The sequence below is a fragment of the Ursus americanus genome, chromosome 1 (genome assembly GCF_024610735.1).
Source record: "Ursus americanus isolate L20-20 chromosome 1, mUrsAme1.1.p, whole genome shotgun sequence".
NCBI lineage: Eukaryota > Metazoa > Chordata > Mammalia > Carnivora > Ursidae > Ursus > Ursus americanus.
Genome location: NC_142127.1, coordinates 41,494,449 through 41,521,330, shown reverse-complemented (window position 1 = coordinate 41,521,330; position 26,882 = coordinate 41,494,449). Strand labels below are relative to the sequence as shown.

General features: G+C 34.4%; 1 protein-coding gene across 3 annotated transcripts in view; it reads left to right on the top strand.

Moving 5' to 3' along the window:
* Positions 1-26,882, top strand: part of KCNH7 (potassium voltage-gated channel subfamily H member 7) — a 456,827-nt gene that overhangs the window by 405,841 nt on the left and 24,104 nt on the right. For 2 of the 3 annotated variants that reach the window (XM_087864420.1, XM_087864413.1), the window contains 2 exons: positions 6,848-7,047; positions 24,701-24,953. In XM_087864420.1, the coding sequence (XP_087720546.1) occupies positions 6,848-7,047; positions 24,701-24,953 (453 nt within the window). The remainder of the gene's footprint in view (positions 1-6,847; positions 7,048-24,700; positions 24,954-26,882) is intronic. The other variant, XM_087864433.1, reaches the window with a different exon arrangement.

Here is a 26,882-nt window from a genome sequence, read left to right as displayed (position 1 = left end):
CATTATGTGCTAAGTGAAATAAGTCAGACAGAAAAAGATAAATACCTTATAATCTCACTTATATGTAGATTCTAAAAAACAGATACAAAACACAAACAAACAAAATTAACCAAGCTCATAGATCCGGAGAACAAATGGGTGGTTACTAGAGACTGAGGGTGAGGGTTAGGAAAATGGGTAAAGGGAACCAAAAGTACAAATTTCCAGTCATTAAATAAATAAGTAAATAAATAAGGATATAATATACAGTATGGTGACTATAGTTAATAATACTGTACTGTATATTTGAAAGTAGCTAAAAGAAAAAATCTTAAAAGTTCTCATCACAAGAAAAGAACTTTGTGACTATGTGTGGTAATGGATATTAACTAGACTTATTGTGATGGTCATTTCTGACTGTGTACAAATATCAAATCACTATGTTGTACTTCTGAAACTAATATAATGTTGTATGTCAATTATATCTTAATAAAACAAATAATAGCTTAGAACCAGAATTATCAGAAATGATGAAGCTAGCAGACAATACCAAGCACTTTAACAAATCTGTATGTGGACTCCCAGAAAATGGGGAAGGGAACAAGAAAAAAAATTTTTTTAATCCCTGAAATTTTTCCAAAATTGATAAAAGCTATAAACCACAGATCCAAGAAATTTAGTGAATCCTAAACAGGTTAAACACACACACACACACACACACACACACACACACACACACACACACTAAAGCACACCATATTCATATTACTGAAAACTAATGATAAAAAGAAAAAGTCTTAAAAGTAACCAGAGGGGAAAAAATAGGACACATCATGTGCAGAGGAAAAACATCAGGTTGAGAACATATTTCTTATTAGAAATAATGCAAACCAGAAGACAATGTAATAAAATTTTTCAAGTGCTGAAAGAAAAACAAAATCTGTCAACACAGAAATATTGGTTCAATTAATCTATCCTTCAAAAGTGACAGACAAACAAAACCTGACATAATTCATCACAAGCAGAGTATAAGAAATTATAAAGTTTTTCAGATGAAAAGAAAATGTGATTAAGATGAAAATTTTGGATCCAGAAAACAAATGAAGAACACTAGAAAGGTTAATATGTAGATAAATTTAAAAGATTTTTTCTCATTTTTAAATGTCTTCAAAAAACAAGTTTTAAAGCAAAAATTAGGAGAATGAATTTTGGGTTTTGTAACATATGTAGAATTAAAAATGTGACAATAATAGTACAAAAATGGGAAGGGGGAATGGAAATATGTTATTGCAAGATTCCTACATTATACATGAAGAGGTATTATATTATTTAAGGTACAGAGTGATAAGTTAAAAACACTTACTGTGACTCCTACAGCACAGCTAACTAGGCAATAGGGAAGATGAAATTAAATAATGAAAGTTATAAAACCAAAAGATAGAAAATAAGAGAAATGGGAACACAGAGAAAACAAATAGCAAAATGGTAGATTTAAACACAGCCACATTAATAATTCCATCAAATATAAGTGAGCTAAACTCTCATTGAATTGCAGAAATTGTCAGACTATTTTGAAAAATAGCTCAACCATACACTATCTAAAGAAAACACTTAAAATATAAAGAGACAGGTGAAACAAAAAGATGGAAAAAGTTGTATGTACAATCACTAATGAGAAAATGTAAGGAGCAGTATTGACTTCAAAGAAGACTTGAGGACAAGGACTATTACCAGAGACAAAGTAGACACCACTGTCCTAAGTGTGTAGACACCCAATTACAGAGCAATTACATTAAGCAAAAACTAACCAAACCTAAAGGAGAAATAGACAAATCCACAAGACAAATCTACAGTTATAGTTAGCAATTAACACTCCTCCCTCTGTGTTTCATAGAATAAAGAGACAGAAAATCAGTAGAGATAAAAGACTTGAATGATACTATCAATTAACTTGACATGTTGGCAATTATAGTATACCAGCAGAATACACATTCTTTTGTAGTGTTTGTGGGACATTCACCAAAGATAGACCATATGCTGGACTAAATCAAATCCTCAAGACAGGTCATATTCTTTTTTTTTTTTTATGATTTTATTTATTTATTTATTTGACAGACAGAGAGCACAGCAGAGGGAAAAGCATGTTCCCCACTGAGCAGGGAGCCCAACTCAGGGCTTGATCCCAGGACCCTGGGATCGTGACTTGAGCACCTGAGCTGAAGGCAGACACTTAACCAACTGAGCCACCCAGGCGCCTCAACACGGTCATATTCTGAACCAAAAAGAAATAACAAATTTCAAAGTTTTGAATCATACATAGTATATCTCTGACCAAAAGAGAAACCAGAAATTAGTGAGAGACAGAGAGAGAAGGAAAAGGTGAGGAAAGGAAAGGTGAGGAAAGGAAAGGAAAGGAAAGGAAAGGGAAGGGAAGGGAAGGGAAGGGAAGGGAAGGGAAGGGAAGGGAAGGGAAGGGAAGGGAAGGGAAGGGAAGGGAAGAGTGATAGATACATATATTTGGAAAGAAAGTAGGTAATACACTTCCAAATAACCTATAGTTCAAAGAAAAAATCACATGGAAAATTAGAAAATAGTTCAACTGAATGAAAATGAAAATAAAATGTATCAAAATTTGTAAGAGACAGCTAAAACTGTGCTTAGAGAGAAATGTGTAGTGTTAAATATTTTTATTTAAAAAGAAAGGTCTAAAATCAAAGATCTAAGCTTCTATTTTAAGAAGCAAATAAACATGTAAGTAGAAGAAATAGCATAGATAAAAGCAAAAGTTAATAAAATAGAAATACAAACATTAGAGAAAATGAATGGTAGTATATTCTGGCCCTTTAAAAGACCAATAAAATTGATAAACTTCCAATTAGACTGATGACACAGAAAACATAAGTTATCAATGTCTTATATGAAAGGAGAGATATTACTACCCATTACAAAGATATTAAAAGAATAATAAAATAACATTATGAGTTACTTTATTATAATAAGTATGACAATTTAGATGTGATAGGAAAGTTCTTTGAATGATACAAATTATCAAAACTGAAACAAAAAAATCCTGAGCCATACAATGAAAATTGATAAATTGGATTTCATCAGAATTAGTAAATTTAACTTTCCTAAGGACGCTGTTAAGAAAAAGAATAAGCAAATAATAAACTAGAAGAAAATATTCTCAATACTTAGATCTAAAAAAAAAGACTTGTATCCAGAATATATTAAGAATTTCCTACAATTTTAATAAAAGACAACTCAATTTAAAAAAAATGAGTGAGAGATTTAAACAGACATTTCAAGATACATAAATGGCCAATAAGTACAGGAAAAGATGTCATTAGTCATCAGGAAATACAAATTAAAACTCTAATGAGATATTACATGCCCACTACAAGGTTAAAATGAAAGCCTGGCAATACCAGCTGTTGAGTTGGGAACAATTGATATTGTCATAATTGCTGGAGGGAGTATAAATTGACACAAGTTTGAGAAACAGTCTAGTAGTTTCTTATAAAGTTTGTATAACTTTACCGCACAATTCCACTCCTAGGTGTTTAAAGGGAAATGGAAATATGTGCCCACACAAAAATTTGTACATACATGTTCATGGCAGTTTTACTCATAATAGCCAAAAACTAGAAACAGTGAGATTTGTGTCAACAGAAGAGATAAACTGGTAGAGCCATGGAATGCAAACTAAAGTGAAAAATAAAGAACAAATTACTGAAACATGCAACAACAGAATTAATTTCAAAGACATGTTGAACAAAATAAGTCAGACACAAATATATATATATTATGATTCCATTTATACAAAAACCTAGGAAATGCAAACTAATCTGTAATGACATACATCAAAGTGCAGTGATTGTCTAGGTTCTAAAGTGAGTGTGTAGGCAGCCAATGAACACAAGAGAATCTTTTGGGGTGATGGAAATGTTCTATATATTAATTGTGTTTATAGCAGCGTATATGTTTGTCAAAATTAATTGATCTGTACAATTAAGATGGGTTTATTTTATTATATGTAAATTACACTAATTATAACATCTAAATTTTTAAGTTAAAACTTCTTAAAAGTTTGTGTAATAGGTAGAAAACAAGCGTATTTGTTCTGTTGGCACATTTCAGTTAGTGCCTAATGACCAACTAAATTTATTAGTTTGGTTAGCATATCAGATTTTGGGTGTGGTGCGCTGAAGGAAATTTTAGGAGATACCTGCTTTATTTCTATATTATCTAAACCTAAAACAAACCATTTGATGAAATTAGAACACTCTGTTGAGGAAAGCTAAGTAAAATATTGAGTTGAGGAGAGAAATGTCCTTATATAGTCTGCAATCTTGCTTTTGACTCATATTTTATGCCAATTGATGGGCATTAACTAAATGATATATAAAGAATATGATTATGCTGTGCTTCTCTCTTGCTTACAGCTTTTAGCTACAGTTGCTCCTAAAAAATTAGAAAAAAATAATTCATGCCTTCATTATAATTTAAAAAACCATCACATAGAATTTCCTCAGAGAAATACATGTTATTCATGTATTCAACTATATGCTTATAATCTAGATTTTGCCCTCTTGTCAACAAGTGGAAATACCTGTTTATGACCCAAACTAATATTTTGGTTCATTTTTATGGCAGTATGGAGATAAAACCACAATATGGAAATAAAACCGTAGTATTTATTACAAACAAAATAAGGTTTTCCCTGACTCTCCTCCAAGTGATTATATGGTTTAGGTAAAATAACTGGCATTGATTATGTGCCCTCTGATTAAATCAAGTGAACTTAATCTGTACTAACTAAACTATTTCCTGAAAAAAATGATAAATACTTTGGAGACATAACAGCATACATAAATATTTCCAACACTACAATTAGGAAGAGTAAAATACACTTTTCACACGACTCTCCTTGAATCACAAGAATCTGTTCAGGCATGTATTGCTAACTCTCTTCTTCCGAGATCAGACGAGATAGGGCGCATTCAGGGTGGTATGGCCATAGACAGCTAACTCTCTTCTTAATCAACGATTCATTTACTCAAATTAGGCTCCAATCTTTTTTCTGTAGAAGGTCCAAGTCCAACCTCAACAGCTTGTCTACCTTACTGAGCATTATTGTCTTTCACACATCCCAATTCAGGCTTATTATAGATCTCCCCAGCTCTCATCCTTTTAAATAAATAAAAACAAGAGGGCCACTCCTTTTTCTGTGACATTCTCCTACTTGGGATATCTATGGTAAATAAGGACCATACTAACCACGAGACAAAGATACGATGGAAAAGAAAGCAAATAACCAAGAAGATAAGTTGTTTTAAAATACTTAACCTGAATCTGGCCAAAATCTACTTCAAAAATGATTAAGTGGTTTATAGAAGAAATGGTTTGTAGGGGCGCCTGGGTGGCTCAGTTGTTAAGTGTCTGCCTTCAGCTCAGGGCGTGATCCAGGACCCCGGGGTCAAGCCCCACATGGGGCTCCCTGCTCTGCTGGGAGCCTGCTGCTTCCTCTCCCACTCCCCCTGCTTGTGTTCCCTCTCTCGCTGGCTGTCTCTCTCTTTGTCAAATAAATAAAGAAAATTTAAAAAAAAAGAAAAGAAAAGAAATGGTTTGTAAAGTGTGTGGGGGGTAGGGGGTGGATTTGTTGGTTGAATACAGTTGAATCAAACAATTTAAGGTGTTCATTTTTTGCCACCTGCTCAGGATAGAGCAGTTCCAGTGTCTTAAACACATGCTACTTTCTAAGTTTCTGACACACGGCCAAAGATTAAATTACAGACCATGTATCATGATTTGACTTTTTTTTTTACAGCTTTATTTATTTATTTGACAGACAGTACAAGCAGGGGAAGTGGCAGGTAGAGGGAAAAGCAGGCTCCCCATTGAGCAGGGAGCCACATGCTGGGCTCGATCCCAGGACCCTGGGATCCTGACCTGAGCTGAAGGCAGATGCTTAACAGACTGAGCCACCCAGGTGCCCCATGATTTGACTTTCTGCACAGAATATAGCACTTTTTTAAAATTACTAGAAACTGAATACAAACATAAAAGGAAAGAGAAGATACTAAAAAAATTTATGTTGAATCATAAAGATCTAGCTCAGAAGCCACTTAAAAGGGTACTCAACCTAAGTACCAAAACGAATAGCAAGGATTGTTATAGCAGTTTCTTTCTTTGCACAGATGAAGGAAAAAGGTGTATCCTGCTTTTTTCTACAAAAATAAAATTATATCCTCATACCCTAAGCCAGTGATATCTATTTCTCATGTAAAAATACTGTAAAAATTAATTTTAAAAGATTAAAAAATTGTATACAAATACTCTAAGGAAATTACGAGTTCCTTAAAACAATTTATCATTCCTTAGCAAAACCAAAGTATTCAAAAAAGATTTATAATAGATTTTTAATATTAAAAGGCTGGGTTTGAGGCCAAGAGGCAGAGATATCACAGTTTAAAAATTAACATTTTAACTCCAGTTCCAAAAAACATATCTATAGTAAACCTATGACATATATCCTTATTACATTACAAAGAAAATGTTTGTTCTATTAAAGGCAATTTTATCTCTAGTCAATACTCCAGATCATAGGCTGATATTATAAACAACCTGAGTTTATCTTTTAATTTAGAATCCATGGTGAATTTGGAGACTTTTCCTCTCTAGATTTGTCATCAAAATTATAAAATTTACAACAGTATAGGCTTAACTTATTTTTTCCCCATGAGCCAGTGGTAAATCCTTACAACTGGATTGAGATAATAAAAAATCTACATACTTGAGATTCTCACAAGATATGATAATGCCCAAGTGCAGCTTCCCCCATAACTTTGTTTTTTATCCAATTCAGCATTAATGTATGCAAGCATTTTTGGGAATGTATCTGCGATTATCCAAAGACTATACTCGGGAACTGCCAGGTACCACATGCAAATGCTTCGAGTGAAAGAGTTCATTCGCTTTCACCAAATCCCCAACCCTCTGAGGCAACGGCTTGAAGAATATTTTCAGCACGCGTGGACATACACCAATGGCATTGACATGAACATGGTATGTATTTCTGTTTTCCAAAATGCAAGTACCTCAGGCATTATAGCTACAGTCCAAATGGGAAAGCCAATCTCACCAGCTTTGAACCCCTTGCTTTTGTTTTCCTCTCGGATGTTTATTTTCTCCCCTGGAGATAGTCTCTCATTCTCAATTCATGGCATTGCATGGTGCTATATCTAGTTATATTGTGTGGCAAAGGCATTATAACATGATGCAAACTGATATAACTGTGTGTAGTAGAGTTCCCACTTCCAGTTAGAGAGAATATTGCTAACGTAGGACTTGGGCTTCCACCACAGTCCTAGCTGCCAGCACCCCAGAAAATAGTTGGACCCATGTGCATTAAGATTGAACAAGTAAACAGTAACAACCACTATGCTACCTCTAAACAGAAATCCAAAGTTAACATTCCTTAAAAAAACAAAACAAAAAAACAGGACACTTTGAGGATTTGTGGGAGAGGTTAGGGAGCTTAAGCATGCCATAAACATTTCATGATAGGAAGTTTCATGTTTCCGTTAAGGATAAATTTTTCTATATTTACAACAATTAACTATGTGCCCTTTTACTCTACCTGGTTTAATGCATCTTTCCTTTCAAAGGGGAAATATGGAATTCTTCAAAACTTTTAAGCAAATTCAGTATCAACAATCACTTTTCATAATTCTTCCCACTTATATCAGTTCTTAAAAATCAACATAATTGATAGCATGACCATGCTCTAAAGAGCACTTTTTATTATTAGGTGAATTGCACACATTCTTTTGACCTGTTTAGCTATAGAGACTGATTCCTAAAGATAGGTTATGTGACACACCCAAATTCTATAGTGTATCACAGACCTATTAAGAAGATTAAAAATATGATGTCCTCCCATCTATCAACTCCTCCACTGGGCAAGGACCTTGTTTCTAAGAATTCTTCAGAAAATAAAACCATTCACATTTAATGACATGAAGAGCATAATGCAATTTTTACATAAGTGAACCTATCCAATTTAGATTGACATTTTTTATTTGACCAGTAATATTTTAATAAAAAAGGAAAGGTTCAAAATTAGAAGTCAAAGGACAGAAGGCATTGCAAATATTTCCCAACTTGAAAGCCATATAAGGATAAGTTTACCAAAGCTGTGTGTGATTTATTTGACTGAGAAGTAAGGACATGCATTATAAAAATTGTAATTTGAAAAGCTAATCAGTTAGCACATTTCATATAAAAGCATGACTGAATTCCATGTGTTATTTCTAATTATCCCAAAGTTACTTGTGAAAATTCATTTGATAAATTGATATCACTAAGATAACACTTTTTTCTCATAAGAAAGCACGTACAAATGGATCACTTGATATATTTCCATCTGTATTATTGTTGAACAAAGATATCAGCATCAGAAACTATTGGGGATTCTCTAATGCTGGGTTGGCTGAAGCAGTGTCAAGAATTTTTAATCAAAACACGTGTCACTCAATTTTGTTGTTCCATACTGCCAGATTATTTTAATAACAGTGATCAACAATTATTTATTGTACTTCCCCTCTCCATATAACTAGTTTTGTGACCATTTTTGTGATAAAGTCTATTTTTTGACAACTATTTACCTTTCATTGTTTGACTCTATTACCTATGAATATGGTTTATATACCACTTGCCTACTTACAATGTACTTATGAAAGATTTATCTCTTTCCTGTCTGCTTCACACCTTAATACATGGAATCACAACACCCACCGGTAAGAACAGGAGGTATTTATATCCAATTTAATTCTCGTGTAAATTGTGGAGAACACCCTTGTTATGTCAGGTTTAGAGCTTGTTAAGTGATTTCCAATGTTAGTTCTGATCTTTATTGCATGATGTAGCAGAGGAAAAACAAAGCAAGGAACTGGGGAAGAAAACCTGGAAGAGGCCAAGTACAGAATAGAAATCCTTAACTTTAACAGCAACTTGACCTCTAGTAATATTTATATACAGTTTCCCCCTCCCCACAAAAAGGCACTTATCTGCTCCTTCCTCCAATCTGGTAAAGGTTATGGGTATACGGTTTGCATTAGATAATTGTCATAAAGAAATGTCATTCTCTTTCATCATCCTCTATTTTCATGATGTAGGTGCTTTTCTTTCCTCCCATCTGCATGCCTGTATTACATGATCCTGGAGTGTGTGAGCTCTAAACCATGTGCCACTGAGTCTTGCATGTGGTTTTGAGAGCTTGACTTTGCACGAACTTCTTGTTTGTACACAGTGTCTACATTTCTCATCTTGTGACTACAAAGTGAGTAAAAAATCAAAGTGCAAGATAACTGAAAACTCAGCAAATGGAAGATGCTTGTTTATTAAGCACAATGTACAAAAAAAAGTTAGAGAAAAGCAACTGTACTCCTAGACTATTGAAAGATTTAAAAAAAGAAGAAATCAAAGTGGATTTTTTTTACCTCCAAACCACATTGTTATAATCCCTGTGTCTTATTAATTTATTGTTAACTAAATAGTAATTTAGTAATAATTTAAAGTGATTTTAATTTATGTATTGTGATACATAAAAGTACATCAAACTGTTGTATTTTATACCATTTCATATTATTTTGTTTAAGTATAACCTTAAATATAATTTCTCATGAAACATTTCAGGTCATTTTTTTTTTTTTACTGTTCAGCCATGTCAAAATGAGGTACAAGTTTTCCAATCACACTGTATTAATTGACTCAGTTATTTTTCATAACCCAAAACATTTGATTCCTCAAGATCTCAAAACATAGAAAATAATCTATCTAAAATGTGCAGCCATATTTCTTATTCCCTATATTTTTTGCTTTTTTTGAAATAGCTATTGCCAGAATGTTCCAGAACCAAAAGCATTCAGGGGACATTTATGAGCTCCCTTTCAATTGAACAAAATGGTTCCAAGTACAAAAGGAAAAGGGTCAGGGGAATGCAGTTAGAGAAAGGAAAGTGTTCTTTTGTATCTGATGTCAGGCTTAGGAATAGTGAAAATTATCTCAAAAATGTCTATAGGTCAATTCTGGCAACTTGTTGCCTGCTTCTCCCCCAAATTTGACTAATTAGGGGAAAAGGAGATACTTTCTCAGATTAAGGCTGAAGGTATCTCAAGAAATTTCCCCCAATCAGAGCTGTCCTCTGACCCAGTCTAAAACTTTCTGACACTATCCAACATTGATTTTAGTTACAACATGGGCAAGAACTGAAAATCATCTTCCATGTCAGTGTAGAGGCAAGTTTCTTCATATCACATACAAGAGCCTGGCTAGAATGAAGAAGAGCCCCAAAACCATCCTCTATACATCATTTTGAATGAGAGAAATAAATCATTTATGACAGAAACTCCTTCAGAATTTAAGGATATATTGACATGGAAGAAAAAACTTTATGAACACTTAATGAAGAATTTCATTTCTTACCTTAAAAATTTTAGTAACGCCTAATAATATAAAACAAACTAGGAATAGAAATTCAGAAGACCTAAACACTAGCTCTCCATTTGCCACTAATCTTGGACAAGTCACTTAACCTCTCTGCAATTTCATTACACTTGTCATTGTCAAATGTGTTTAAAACCAGAACTCAAATATGCTAAATGTATAGAACAATTATTATGGTAGTTTTTCTGCTTGAGGATGGAGATTCTAACCTATCTCTTGCCTAATCTTTGGCTTTCTGAGTGGGCTTCTAGTTTTCTTTGATGATGAATTGTTGATGGCAGAGAACAGAAGAGGATCATTTCAGATAAAATCTAGAACAAGAATAGAGGATCATATGTGGAGAACCACTTGGAAGAATTAAGGCAGGTAGTCCAGAAATTAAGGCAGGTAGTCCAGAAATAAACTTCATTTAATTTATTTTACGAAGAAAAGGAATGACTGACAATTCTTTTTTATCCTGAGGCATTAATGGAGAAAATTTTGAAAAACAGACATAGAAAGGTGTTGGAATAAGAACCTAGGAAGAGGAATGGATGAATGTTTCAGCAGGGTAGATAGACAAGTTTTCCTTAAAAACAGGCAGGAATGAAAAGAGAAAGGGCAAAGGCACTGGCTTTGAGGTATAAAGGCGAAAACTCAGTGGCACTAGCACTGCATGGTCCAGTCTCCTCGGTTAAGCAGAGATAGATTAAGTCCTCAGAAGGGAGGAGGTATAAAATAAGAAAAGAACTGAAGAAGGGGAGAATTTTTAGAGATTTCAATCAAGAGTCAACCTAGTAGGCTAAAAATGCTTAGAACTACAGTGGAACTCTCAGTGACAAAGCATTCATTTGTAATGCCCCCAACAAACAAAGCCAATCATAATGGAAATGAAATTAATAAATAATGGCATATTGTTTAATTGAAATTCTTACTTTTTGGAGTTGATATGATGTCTAAGGAGCATCTAAGTGAAAACTCTGATTTCCTTTCCTTCCAAGGCTCTTTTCTAGCTCCTCTGTGACCATCAGAGTACCCTTGCTAACTCTAACTACTGACCTTAACTACTAGCTATTAACTACCTGCTACTACTACTACTTACTACTAGCTACTATCTACTTAACTACTAACTACTAACATTGATTATATCTTCATTCACAATCTAACTCTATACCAACAAAAACCTTGTTATACCCATTCTCTACACTTACCGAAATGACTTCATCTATGCCAGACCTTTACATTCAAATCTCCTTCACTCACAGACTATTTTGATACACCATAGTGAAAGGCCTGAGCTCTTTCAGTCAGCAACTCATATAAAAATAATCATTGTGACATTAAACCTCATTGGAAATGTAAAGCAAAATATACAAAATAGCATGGCTTGTCTTCACCATATTGTTTTTATCCCCCCCTTAACTTTTCCTAATGATCTTTTATATAGTCAAGTTGATAAATAAAGTCAATGAAAAACCTTCGATTCATTAGTCATAAAGCTTAATAAAATGATTAAAAATATGGTGCCCTCATATTTGTTCCTCTAGTAGGCAAGGATTCTGTTTCTAAGAATTCTTCAGAAAACAAAATCGCTTACATTGAAAGATAACAATAGCAAGACACAATTTTTACATTGGTGAGCCTGTAAAATGCTTGATTATTTTTTGTTTGACCAGTAATATTTTGACAAAAAAGCGCAGGTTCGGAATCAGCAGTCAATGAGCAAAAAGCCTTGAAAATATTGCCAAACTTTGAAAGACATGCTGCTTCTCTACACAGCCTAGCAAATAAATTCGCACATTTAGAAATAGGGCATGGAGACTGGCAAAAACCTGCATTTAAATGATAATGATCCTTAGGACTGGTGATATCTTTTAGTTTTCTGTAAAGAAATACCTACTTACCTTTAAGAGTTGAATTAAAATAGTTGTCTACAATGTACTTTAAAAAGATGTTTTTATAGGCATGTTGATTATTTAACAGGAGCTGCCTGGCTCCACAGAAATTATGTAGGGAATAAAATTTTGCACTAGCAAGGAATCTCCTCCTAGCACGCATACCGCCCACTGTAGCCAGTACCTGAACAACAGGTGCCTAAGAAAGGACAAGGCACATGTCCTTCCTATTTTTCACCAAGATACTCACTCTGAAGTCTCAACAATACCACAGAGAACAAGAAATGCCATCTGGAGCCCCCTAACATGAACACTAGCAAGCTTAAGACAGGCATCTGGTATTTTCTGGTCTCAAATGGTATGTGCTCAATCGTGTTTCACAAATGATTGTGGTCACTTCATCCGGGTCTCCAACCATCATCAAGAAGGACTTATTTACAGCAGACACCATGCTGCTTCTACGCAAAGGGAGTTCTTAACAGTAAGATCTTATCTCTAGTGGTTTCTGAGCCAAGAGAAATGACAGCATGACCTCAGGCTTTACACATGAAAAACAGTCATTGCAGACAGAGCACACTGAGGCAATGAACATACTACAGTTTCTTCATTCATTAATAATGTTCCTCGTCCAGTAGTAGGATAGTGGAAATGATGTCTCAAATAACTTTTTAACTCTTTAAAATAATGGTACTATTCAAACAGGACTCGAGAGGGCAATTTTTCATGCTGGAGAATGTGACATGTTTTCAGATACTTTCTTTGGAGTTGTAGAAACGCAGGAGTAATTTAAACTCAATTCAATTTTAAGATCGCTTAATATTCCACACAGGTTTAACCAATAATAAAAATACAGAGAGTCATCAAAACTCAGTTTTAAAATACTCTTTGTAAAAATACAGAGTCATCAAAACTCAGTTTTAAAATGTTCTTTGTAAATATGACTTTAAATCCCTTTTAATTCAGATATTAGAGTAACTCAGCATTTATCAAACTTAATGAAATCAAGCCATTCACAATTTCTCCCAAAATAAAAGTCCAATATTTTCTTTAATGGAAGAATTACCTGAGACATTGCAGGGGCCTGGATATTTATATTGAAATGGATATGTCAATATTCCACCCAATATGTCAGAGTTTTTTAAGTCATTTTTTTAAGGGTGAAAATAAGCAAAAGTAAGTTCATCCATGCCAATTGCTCTTACAGACTTAAGGCCTCACTATTCACAGAATTTACATATATTTTAATTGTTTTTCTTGGCTTATACATATTGCTATCCATGGGGATGAGTATGAATGGAAAAAAGAATTACTCATTGCCTCTTTCGTAGCAGATATTCCTAAAAAAAACAAAAATAAAACAAAGCAAAACAAAAATCCTCTTTTTTGTTTGCATCTTGGGCTCCACATAGATATAATTATTGTGTTTGAATCATGGAGTTCCATTTCTAGCCCTCACTTGTTCTAACTATGAGAATGCCCAGAAACTGTGTCATTAGTCGTGTTTTCTAAGATGGGAGATTTAACCCAGAATCTAACTCTAATTTTGTCTGCTTTGTCTGTGACCAGTGCTTAATATTGAATAGCAGACACCAAGCAGTGAGGTCAGAGCATTATAACAAAGCAGATATGGTTAATCAGGATGTTTCCTCTATAAATTACCTATATATGGTAGCATTTTTGCATAGTTTTTGGTTACCTTTTTCTTATCATTTTATAAGACATCTTCATGAATTACAGATACTAATGCTTTATTTGTCATCTATATTGTAATTTGTTTCCAGTATCTTTTCAACATGTTGGTTTTGTTAAAAATATCTTTAGAATTTAAAAGTTTGGGTTTTTTTTTTTTAGATATGGTCCAATTAGTCAACTTTTCTTATATAGTTCAGAGATCTTGTCCTGATTTTCAAAGTTCCTGCTAAACCTATGGATTATACAAGTAGTTTCCCAGGTTTTCTTATAAATTTTGTTGTGTAATTAGAAAGAAAATTCTGTGTTCTGTTTGAAATGTAGTCTTGTAAATTATTTTCTTTACATGAGTAGAAGGTAGTACTGGTAGAATATAAGTAAGTCATTCTTTTTCTATCGATTTCAAATACCACCTTATTTATACATTAAATTGTCAGATATAATTGGTGTACATACCTTTACTGTCAAATGGTCTCTATTAGTTCATTCTTATGGCAATATAATAATGATTTGTACTTAGTGGATTGATACGTGCTTTAATATCTGACAAAGTAGGTCAACCCTAACTAATCTTGTCTTTCTTATTTCCCTAGTTACTTGAGAGTACTTATTCTTCCAGATAAGATATATGACTATTTTTATTCAATTACAACAAACTCCATGTTGGCTTTTGAGATAACCCAAAGATCAGATTGTCAACTCTGGCTAAGGAGAGTCAGAAATTGTAACCAATATCAAGATTTACCAACAATTTCAAGAATGTATGTAATCATGGGGCTTAAGCAAAACATGATGATCCTTCCTTATCATATTAGTATGTGTTTTGGCTCAGTGTAACATAGGAGGTCCTTAAACAGTGTATGTAATGGCATAACACGTAAGCAAATGAAACTCTTTTGGTCACTAAACTTCTACATTTTATAGTCTGGAAGTTACATAGCCTACATGACATTTTCCAGAAAGCCATGTCTTGTAATCTTATAATCTATTGATGTTTATCCTAAGTAATTTATATTACGTGAATCCTACTAAGAACACTCCATAGATAGGAAGTACCCCACACCCTTAGTGTGTTTGCCAGAAGCAGGTCACTACTGTTTTGTCATTGACTGGTCACTTTTCTTTCCAGGTGTTCCTCAGAAAAGATAGAGAATGGACTGTAAGCCTGCTGCTATCTCTTTCCGTCCTATGAATTTTACATTGATTTTCACATAACTTTGGAATTTAAATATTAAGTTCTCACACTTGCGGCACATTAAAATCATCTGAAATGCATTAAACAAATTTCAGTGCTTTCAAATCAACTCTACAACAATTAAATCAGAATTGCTTATAGTGAAGTCTGAGCATCAGTATTTTTATAAGTCTATTCTAGTATGTAGCCAGGATTGAGAACCACCTGTTTAGATTTTAAAAATAAAATCTCCCTCAATAAAATGTTATAATTTTCTTCTTAGAAACTCTTATATTTGTTATTAAATTTATTTTTAAATTTTATATAGCATAGTCAGTTGAACAAATGAAATACATTACACATTTCCATTTTTACCTGCTTATACATAATAAGGAGTGAAACCATCTTCTTTACAGCCACCTTAACAAATTCCCTGTCTTGTTTTGATAGGACTTTTTCTTAGTTTAATATAATTTGGTTTAGTTTGGGCGCTTGGACGGATTTCCTTGAGGATTTACTCTTGGATGTTCTAGATATGCAGTCATATCAGCATCAAAAAGAAATAGATCCATTCTCTCTTTTCAAATGTGTATTATGATTTCTAGTTCACTAGATCCTCCAAAACCATTTTGAATAGTAATAGCTGAAGTTATAAAAATAACTTCACCATTAAGACTAATACTTTTAAAATATCTTTGCATTTCTGGAATCAGTCCTACTTGGTTGCAGAGTTTCTGGGTCTTTATTGATTTTGTTGGTTAGTAAATTATTTAGAATTTTGCATCTATTTTATAATGATATTGGTATACACTTATATGCTCTTAAACTGTTAGAAAGAAATCATCTGTAAAACCATGTGGTCCTGGAAATTTTCATAGTAGGTCTTTAATTACCATTCCAACTCTACTATGGTAATTATGTATTCTATTTCTTCCTTGGTCATTATCAGTAATGTATATTTTGTGAAGAATTCATCCGTTTCAACTAGGCTTTCCAAGTTGTAAAATTGCATGTAAGACTCTTCTAACTCACTGAGTATTTTCTGTATCAACAGGTACATCTGCTTTCTCATTCCTAAACTTGCATATTTTTGTTCTCTCTCCTTTCCTATAGCAGGCTTTTGAAAGATTTATAAATTCCATTGGATTTTGTTCAAGGAACTAGCCTTTGCATGAATTTATACTTGCTACTATTCTTTTTATTTCCAGAGTCTGCCTTCATTAATTCCCTTTTTTTTCTGTGGGTTTTCTTATTATTTTTAACATTGTAATAAGGTCTTTTATTGTTTGAGTCTTTCTTCTGTAATAATAATGGTGTTAAGACTATACAGTCTCCTTTCAGTGCAAGTTTTTCTGTGGTTTCATGGGTTTTGATATGACACTTTCTCCTTTAATGCTTTCTACATTATTTCTTCTTTGATGAGAAGGTTATCATAGAGTGTGGTTCTTAATTTCCATGTATTTCTGATTTTCTGGTCACTTTTTAATATTTTTCTAATTTTTTGGATTATAGTCAGAGTTAATGGATTATATAACATTTCTACTTTTATAAATGTTTAAGCACCTTACACTTAATGTAGAAGCGATCTGTAGTTGTGATGTTTAAAATGACTCAACTTTTATAAAGATTTTCCAAAACATTTAGCTTTATTGTCATGGGGATGAGGGACATCTGCTCTCTTTTTTACACATATTTTACTCTCTTAAGTAAAATATGATTAAATTATATAATTCCACCAACAAGAACAGCCAGCATAAATAGGTTTCAGAACATAGACAGCTGATTTAAAGTTCAGTTGATGGGAAGTAGAAATGGGCAGGGACAATATCTGGAACATTCAGAGTGCTGAGGTAGCAAGAATCAACACATTTTACAGAAGAGAAGTATGTCAGGAGGAAGAGACCTTCTACTATTTTGAGAACTTTTCCTATTTTGTAAAAAATTATACAATTGCTGATATAGTCATCGCTTTCTTTAGAAAACAATTGGAATTGCTGTCTGGCCCTAATCTTTCTGAGGAACAAATACCCTAACTGGTACAAAGTGAAAATGACATTTATGCTAAATTAAATGAATTGGAAACATATTGGGAGCAACTTTAGAAATCCAATCAAATGGACAGCTGTGGCAAGACACTATAGTTGATAGAATCCTAGACTAAGTTTGAAGTCTTAGTTCTTCCACAAATAAAATCCCTAATACATTTATGTTTCAGCTTTCACATATAAAAATGAGGTAAATCACCACTCTCTATTCCTTATATAAAGTTGACAAGTCAATCAAAATATTTGCTTCTAAAATATTATCACATGAGGGATGTTTCTGAAACATAAAACTAGATTTAAATTCAAGATGACGTGTCAAGTACAAAGTGGTACTTAAATCATTCTTTTCATTACCTGGAAGATTTCACCCCCTTCTCCTTTTTTGTGAGCAAGCTCAAGTCAGTTACAATCAATCCACTTGGGAAGAAGTATTTGCAAAGCATCCAGTAGATCCCACGATAGTTATATTCTGTCAATGCCTTCCCTCACTCCCTCTCTCAAGGAGTTGCGTTGAGGGTAAGGTCCTGAAATTGTTTCTCAGCATCCACTTTCCTCTTATTACCTTTAGAAACCCTAGTGGGTTCCATTGTTTCCCCTTGGGACCTTATACAATAAATCCTAATGCACCTTTTTAAGTCAGGCTGTTGCTGAATTAGCAAAATTCCGGAGTCTGGGTAACAAGGACATGTATGTAAAAGCAATAAATCCTCTCTGCCTACTCATCATTACCCACACTCCAACTCATCCTTGGCCCTGACTTAATTGAGGTCACTTTAAAGTTTGAGTGTCCTTGTGAAAGCAAAGAAACATCTCACATATCATGCTGTGACCTGGTGGTGAGAGCTGCCAGAGAGGCAAGGAGAAGAAGCAGGAGGAAAAACTGTTTCATTTTTCAGGGAATCTTTACTTGCATCAAAATCAGTTCAGGATTTATGACGTTGTTTTCCATGTCTGTGTGTGGCAAGTTTTTGTTCTGTTCATGATTTGCTTCTGAATGATGTAACCATGTGATAAACGTTGAAAACTTACACATAGAAAATTAGTTAATTTTCTCAAGGCTTATAAGGGCCCCCATCAGGGATTGCATAATACTTCGTTCTGGCCAGATAAGATACCCTTCCTATACAATAAAATAATTCCTCATTCTCATTAGCCACATGAAGGTAAAATAAGAAAGCAGATAGCAAAGCAGTTTAAGCTTCAGACTAGGGCTATGTATATTTAAATGTTTAAAACTGCTAAAAGAACCCACCTATCATGATCAGTGATTAAACATGAAGTATTAAACATGTAATCCCCAAGGAAACATGAAAAACATGTGCTTCCTATTCCTTAATGATAAATCATAACCATAGCAATAATATGATCTGGGATGACCGCAAAATTGGGATATACATTAGCTTCTAGAAACAACAAAAAGCAAGGTTTGGTATCGTATAAGTGGTAAAGATTTACCAAATGCTGAATGCCCACATGGCAAGCAATGATTCTATCAGAGTCAGAAAATGCTATAAAATATTAAGGCTGTACTCTAGGCAGAGACTTAAGATTTAACATATTACTTGCATCATCTATTTGATAATCACACTTGAGGTTTAGTGTTTCATAGGGAGTGTTAATTTGTGTTTTGATTAATCCTAATTTGTCAAGATCTAAGTGTATTTAATGAACCAGAGAATTTCCTCAGAAAATTTCCTAATGTCAGTTATTGTGGTTACCAAACTTGTTCATATGATTACTTTGCTATTTAGGGGAATCATTTAATATGCTCAGACTGTCTTCCTTATGGTGCCCTTTACAGCCTGCCTTTAGGAATGTCCCCCTCTGCGGCTACACTAAGTGAAACAAATCAAAAACCATTCATTACAACATAAATCCACTTTCCAATATTATCTGGACAGGGGGCATCTGTAAGAAAATACATTTTGATTCTTTCTAAAGCATATAGTGCATTTCAAAAACCATAGATGATGTCTCTGTTTTTGTCTAACAGAAGCTAGAAAGTATACCCACCATAAAAGAGCATTTTGCAATCCAAGCTAAGAGACAGCAGGCATTGAGGCATGTGTCTTAAATGTGAGGAAAGAATAAGGAGTTTATTGTCAATATATTGTGAATATTTAACTTTATTTGAAAACCCTTATCTATCAGCATCCAGGTAAAAGTTGAATGAGGAAATAAATTTCTCTCTTGCAACTTTTGCCTTTCTTTAATCACATGGGGTGGGGCTAGGAGCATGAAGACTCATAGAATAAACTTTAAACTGCTGGGCAGGGAAGAAAATCATGGTTTTAGGACTATAAATCACCTGCCCTACCCACAGGACACATAGTTACTGTTGAAAGACAAAACTGTATTGAAAATTGATTATAAAAGAACTATTTCCAGAGCAAAATCCAATAGAAAGTAGGCCCCACCCTGAGGGATGATACAATAGTTTCATATAAAAAACAATAATAATAATCTTAATTAATATTCATTAATATTCTTCTTCTCAGACTCCACTAACTGAAGCTCAGGACACATTTCTTTACTTGTAATCTGTCATAGACCTGGGCCAAACTTATTTTTCATTGAAACCCCAATACAAAAAATAGGTACCATAATTGTTTTATTGGCATAAGTATATAAGTTTAATTTAAGGATCTACTTATTAAAAAGTAAATGAGACGAACATCATTTTGATGAGCACACTCATATCAAATCAGAAATTGCAGGCATTAACCCCAGCCTCCATTCTTTTCTAAATTTTGTATTCATTGCTCAGTATGGAAAAAATTTGAATTCACACACTGCATAATTGCAAATATTGACAAAATTGTAGAATTTATTCCACTACGTGTATGCCAGCAGATACACATTTGAGGGAAGTTTAGTATAAAGTTAAATACTTCTGAATTAATATCTGATCATGTTTGACAGGTGCTTACTAAGGGATAGTTAATTATTTCCATTTTTCTCTTTGTATGACTTCTTCAAGGAGTTTTATTTAGTTTGATTTAATAATGCTATCTTGTTGTGTAGTTGTTAGGTTATTCTTCTTTGAATGTTAAACTTTGGGTCCTTAAACTTGGGTCCTTTGGTAGTAAGCTATGGGGTTGATTGCTTTTAGCAATCACAGAAAGCATTTCAAACTCACTTAAAAGACTGAATGTCTCATTTGTCTTACAAAGTTGAGGGTCCCAAAGAGTTGTATTCACAGAAAGTCTAGTAAAGGAGAGTTACCTTACATTTATAAAATATTCAAGTGACCTTATAACATAATAAAGACATGGGATTTTTATCAGCCTTGAAAAAATTTTCTGAAACATCAGGAAGTTTTAAAAATCCCCCATAACTGAAAATATTAGAAAAGTTAAATTGGAGCTTTTCATTCACCTTGAATTAACTGTATATTGAGGGTTCATTTGAACAACCACTAGGATTATAAATGTCCAAATGTGTACTATAAATGTCCATGCAAAGCAAAGTGTGGAAAATTCTGATTGAATATATATATATTTATATTTATTGTATCTGTTTAAATATATATATATATATATATATATATATATATATATATATATATATGATTAAATATATAATCTGCAGGCCATGAACCTGATTCTGGGTGATGCTCTTGGGTCTTTGAAATCAAATCAACCCAATAAATAATGACTCTAGACACACAGTGAAAGGTGCTGTGTACTCTCAGAGCCTCAGAACTTGACTGACAAGAAGGTTGTGTAGAGTGTGGTGGAAATAGTTATAACAATCACTAAACCAGCTGTGTCTTGGTTTGTACCTGTGTACTTGACATACCTACTCTTTACAACCAGATCTGCTAGACCTGGTAAAATGCTAATATTTGATTGTTAAATGAAGAAGTTCCATGTTAGTAGTATAGCAGAGGAACCAAACCTGATGAAAAGGAAATACAATGAGTAGGAAGTAAAGAAGGCAACACAGCTGAGACCAATGGAAATGGGTGTCTTGGATGAATATACTTAAAACTACCCCATTCTCCTCCCTCTTTCCAGTGTTCTTTACTCTATTTCTCTATAACCCCACTCTTTTAGCTCCGCTTTTAAAGTCCCTTTACTTAGGCATACCCCAGATTCCAAAGCTGCTACCTAATGTAGGACATTTAAACCTCTGGGTCAGTAAGAGATCCGATTACTAAATATTAACTTCCATTGACTTTTACTCAAGTGATCCATGTAACTAACTAAAGAAAATTAACAAAGTTAGTAAAGGGCTAACATCACAGGAGAATTCCTTAATCCAGATAAGTTCTTCATGCCAACATGTGTGTATCTTCTCCCTGGGCCAGCAAAGACTTCTCCATGAAACTTTGTGGTACCTCCAACTTGAGGCCATTCTTTCCAATGGATATCACATCTGATAGGATAAATGCTAGGAGATGACCCTTAAGAACATTTGAGAAGAGAATAATGTTGAAAAACTTTCCCAAGTACCCTTTATGGTTTTGTGAGTAATTCTAAGTGTATTGGCATTCCAAGAACATATTTATATTGATTTAGTAACTGCTTACTTTCAAAAAGAATTTAAGACAACTCACAATGAAAACCTAGTGCAAGTAAGCCAAAACATTTAACACGAGTCAGAAACAGGAAATAAAAGTTTTCTTAAACTCTGTCGAGGCAATAGTACACAAAACTTAGTGGTGAATTCTCTATTCACCAAAGAGACCAAGGAGAATACAATGGGTGTTGTGTCTCTTAATTTCTAGCCAAAGAGAACTTACTAGTTCTTCAGGAATAATAAATATGTATGACAAAAAAAGAAAAGAAAAGAAAAGAAAAGAAAAGAAAAGAAAAGAAAAAGTCAGAAATAAACTGTCTATGGAACAGCTACAATGGATGGGATAATTTATATACATTATCACATTTAATTGTGAGCACAACCCTGTGAAGTAGGTATTATTAATTATTTTTACAATTGAAGAAACTGAATCTCAAGAAAATTTAATTGAATTAACCAAAATCACAACTAATAAGTGTCAGAACTAGAATTTCATCTCATGCCTTTCTGATTCCATAGCTCATCTAACATACTCAGAGAAATGAGTAACCCCTACCTCTATCTCATCTGAACCTTCCAATTCAAAGCATGTATACACACTCTTGTGCACATGTGTGCACACACACACACGCACAATTTTTCCTTTTATAAGCAGGCTATACTCAAAGTATAACAGAGGAACTTCAGGAAAATGCCAGAAATAGCAGCTACAAGCTCAATAATCTCATTCCAACTATTATAGGGAAAGTGCTATTTCCCCATTTATGTGAAATATAAAATGCCTTTTTGTACATTTTTATAGCCAAATCTTAGGGAAAAAATAGACATGTCTAACTTGTTGCTTGGTGTGATGTTTTTTACATTTTTATCTGTATGGGGACATCGGAGAATTATGCTGAGACCACAACAGTAGTCTTTAGGGAGGAAAAAAAGTATATCATATGCAGGAAGATCAGTGAACTGGGGTTTTCCTACTATAGCACCCCCAAATAAAAAAGCCCTATTTCAGAAAACAGTGTGCAAACCTTGCTTAACTCCAGTCTAGCATCACTTGCCCAAAAATCCTGTTTGATAGTTTAGACCAGTAGAAGGGGTCAGCGACCTTCCAGAGGGTTGGCTCTATGAGAGGAGCTGAGTTGTTTAGGATCAGACAAAGAGTGGGAAAGAGCCCCCAGCCCCCAAGAGCAGAAATGGGCAAAAACTAGGCAAGTTCTCATTTGGGGGAGGACTTTAGTCCAAGAAGAAAATCTGGTAGGAGTCCAGTCGTGTAGACAAAGTCTGAAAGATAGAGTTAAGGACAGAAGTTTCAAAAGAGTGCCCAGGAATTCAGAGACGAGGAAGGCTCATTTCTTTTGGGTCTGAGCCAGGTAATATAGAAACTTCAGGATAGATGTCTGAGTTCCTACAGCTGTGTGGAGCTGGGTAAGCAGTGTCTAGAAATTGGCACACTGTTTACTGGTAACTTACCACAAATTTCAAAATTGAAAAAGCTCTTTTTCTCTGACAAAGAAACACAGATAGATGAAGTGACTTGCACAAGTGTCAAACTGTGGCAAATTCATGACCAGAATTCATATTCTGTGGGTTTTCTTCTAAAATGCCCTCCACCCATTTCTGTGCGTGACTCCACAATGAAGGAAACAAGATTGGAGGTAGTGGCTGTCATGTTTTCGGTCTCTCGTTGATGCGTTTGTATGATACCATGCCCGTCTGACTGACTGCATCACACAGGGGTCCTAGAGAAGAAGTACAGTTGTGGCTGCTTTAACATTTCAAATAGACATAAGTGTAAGTCAACTCAAATGTGATCTAATTTGAAGTTCTTCTATGGACCATATACATCTCAATTATCTGGACAAATAATTCATGATGACTTTTAGCTATACTGAATAGTAATAGCAAGTTTGACCCAAAATTTAAGAAATCCTAAAATTACATTATTAAGCACTATGTAATGCCTCTTACCTCTACTCCAAAGCACATTTAAATGGATTTATTTTTACTGACAGAAGAAAGTCCACATGAGAATTAAAATCTATATACGACACCCATAATAGCTAAGACACACACACGGAGAAGCAAGAGTTGAGTGTCTTCGGCCCATTGTATACTGGGAAGTTTATAAAACAATATAGAATTTTATTCAGTTTAAATTGAGTGGCGCTTGTCACAAGTTATTATTTAATCTCTTCTATAAGATTTAAAATTAGTCACCGAATAGGTTGTCAAAACAGTAGTGCTGTTAAAAGCTTTATGTTTGCATTGTAAACTTTGGCACAATTTCCATTTCTGAAAACATAGCTATACTTTTAAAGTATGTTTGCTGTTCTCCTTCCCTTTCTCTATTTTCAGTGCTTATCAAAATATTTAGTATTAATAGTGTGCATATGAAATATAAATATTCCACATACTGTTAGCTAAGAGCGCTCTCTGGTATATGACATTTATAAATACCATGGCTATTTCAGGATCATTATTTTTACTAATTCCAATTAAGAAGTATACCAGGGACAGCAATCCAAATTGACTTGAGATTCCTTCAAAAGGTTGTCTTTCTAGCTGTACCACCTTTCATTAGTTATGTCCTACTAATTGTCACATTTGCATTCTATATGTGCACAGTACGATGCTACCTCACACGACGCAGGGAATGAGAAGCAGTGCGAAACACAGGCATTACATTTTAATAAGACAGCATTGGTGTTGAGCCTGAATGCCTGCAGTTAACTCAGAGAACAAGTATTTGAGTTAAAATTCTGACATGTTTAGCAAACCAAATAGGCAGGCTAGGTAGAAGCATTGTAAGAACTCATGTGACAGTGACTACACCTGCAGTTCTGTGAGCAAGAAATATACTTGTACCCTGTGCACTGGTAGTATGAAACTCTTTTATTTTTTTCCCTCAGGTCCTAAAGGGTTTCCCAGAATGTTTACAAGCTGACATTTGTCTACATCTCAACCAGACTTTGCTGCAAAACTGCAAAGCCTTTCGGGGGGCAAGTAAAGGTTGCCTTAGAGCTTTGGCAATGAAGTTCAAGACGACCCATGCACCTCCAGGAGACACTCTCGTTCACTGTGGGGATGTCCTCACTGCACTTTATTTCCTATCCAGAGGCTCCATTGAAATCCTCAAAGATGACATTGTGGTAGCTATTCTGGGTGAGTGTTTCAGAAGTGGCTGGTGACAAATTCAGGTATTAGCTGGTGCGATACATAGTTCAAAATGGTAGAAAACAGGACCGATCCATGTATTTATGAGTACTATTTTAAGACTGATAGGTAATTTTAAAGCTTTATTTAAAATTCAATCCAAATCAAATTGACCTTGCAGAAAGTATGTTTTCGTGACTGTCTCACTTTTTCTCTGATGTGTAAACGCTTCCATGACTCTCCTTAGTTCTTGGCAGCTACTTAAGCATTTGAGGCCAAATATATGAAAACAGTCAGTGTTTTGCTTTCATGCTGGAGAACCTTGGATTCATGCTGGATCCCTTAACGCCTTAAATATAATGTATACATTGTAAGATACTTGCTAGTATGCGCCAGTGCCCTGTCATGGACTGTGTTGATGTGTTGGTAAATTTCATCCATTTGCTCTGCACTTCTACGTGCTCTGTCCCATCAAATGGAATTATACGAATCCTTACCTAAGTCATATAGAGAGCTATGAACTTAGCACCCAGGGATAAAGGTGGTGAGGAGATTAAAATTACTAGTAAATTAAACTGGTTTGGGTGCAAAAGAAAGTCCATCTGTCCAATCTGTCTTTTCAAAACCAAATTTAGTCAGTGTGAACTTGTAGGGTTTCTTCGGAATATTAGAACAGTGCGAAAGAGGAAAGGAGCAGTGATCAGTTTTTCTCCCCTACTACCTCACCAGGAGGTTTAAGCCTCAGTCTCCCGATGGGAACACCCACCCCCCATATTTGGCATTTCTCTGTTTTCCTGTGGATTAAATCCAGGCCTATTTAAATAATGAGCATGTAACTCAACAATTTCCTTTCACTAGATTCTTGATGTTAACATCCAAAAAGGGACAAGGATGTTGTCTGTTTCCGTTGCTGCTGTGTAGAACCAGAGTACGGCCTAGCACAGGATGAAGTTTGAGGAATTCCTATACATTTTGACAATTTTGTTATAGTGACAGTTTTCTTTAAATCTCATATTGACAAGATGCGCAACTGGGTTTACGATTCAATAAGCAGGCAAAGAATAAAAACATAAATCAGGTAGCAGCTACATAATAAACTTGGACTTTCACCAGGTTTGGCCTTGACAGTTTGCTCTGTGTGTTGCCAGGGAAAAAGCATGCTTCATTGCATTCCTGATCTTAGAGTCAGCCTGCCCCAGCTTCTACAGGGAGGTAACAAGCCCTCTTGCTTTATAAAAAAGTAATTTTAGAGTGTAGTTAGGCAGTACACACTGACTGGCTTAGTTTTTGCTCATTTACAGTCGTGTAAACGAATTAAAATGCAAAGCTCATGCTGAATTTAGTTGAGAGCTTTTCTTTGATAATATCTATACCAAAGTATTAAAACTGTAAAGAATTTCAAGGTCCTTTTTTTCTGTCCCCATTTCCATGTAAATCTGCACCTAAAATCCTCATAAATTATGCTTATTCATTCCATGTTTGAAGCAAGGTATTTATTTAAAACAAAGTTAATGCATTCTCTCCCATATCAATTTCTTTTTTTTTTTTTAAGATTTTATTTATTTATTTGACAGAGATAGAGACAGCCAGCGAGAGAGGGAACACAAGCAGGGGGAGTGGGAGAGGAAGAAGCAGGCTCATAGCAGAGGAGCCTGATGTGGGGCTCGATCCCATAACGCCAAGATCATGCCCTGAGCCGAAGGCAGATGCCCAACCGCTGTGCCACCCAGGCACCCCATCCCATATCAATTTCTGTCATAGAGACATGCTTTCTGATTTGTCCCCATTAAATTCACATTTAAAATAAGAACATTACAGATATTTTTGACCAATTAGAATTTTATCGTTTAAAAGTCTTTGATAATTTCCGGGGCACCTGGGTAGCACAGTGGTTAAGCATCTGCCTTCGGCTCAGGGCGTGATCCCAGCATTCTGGGT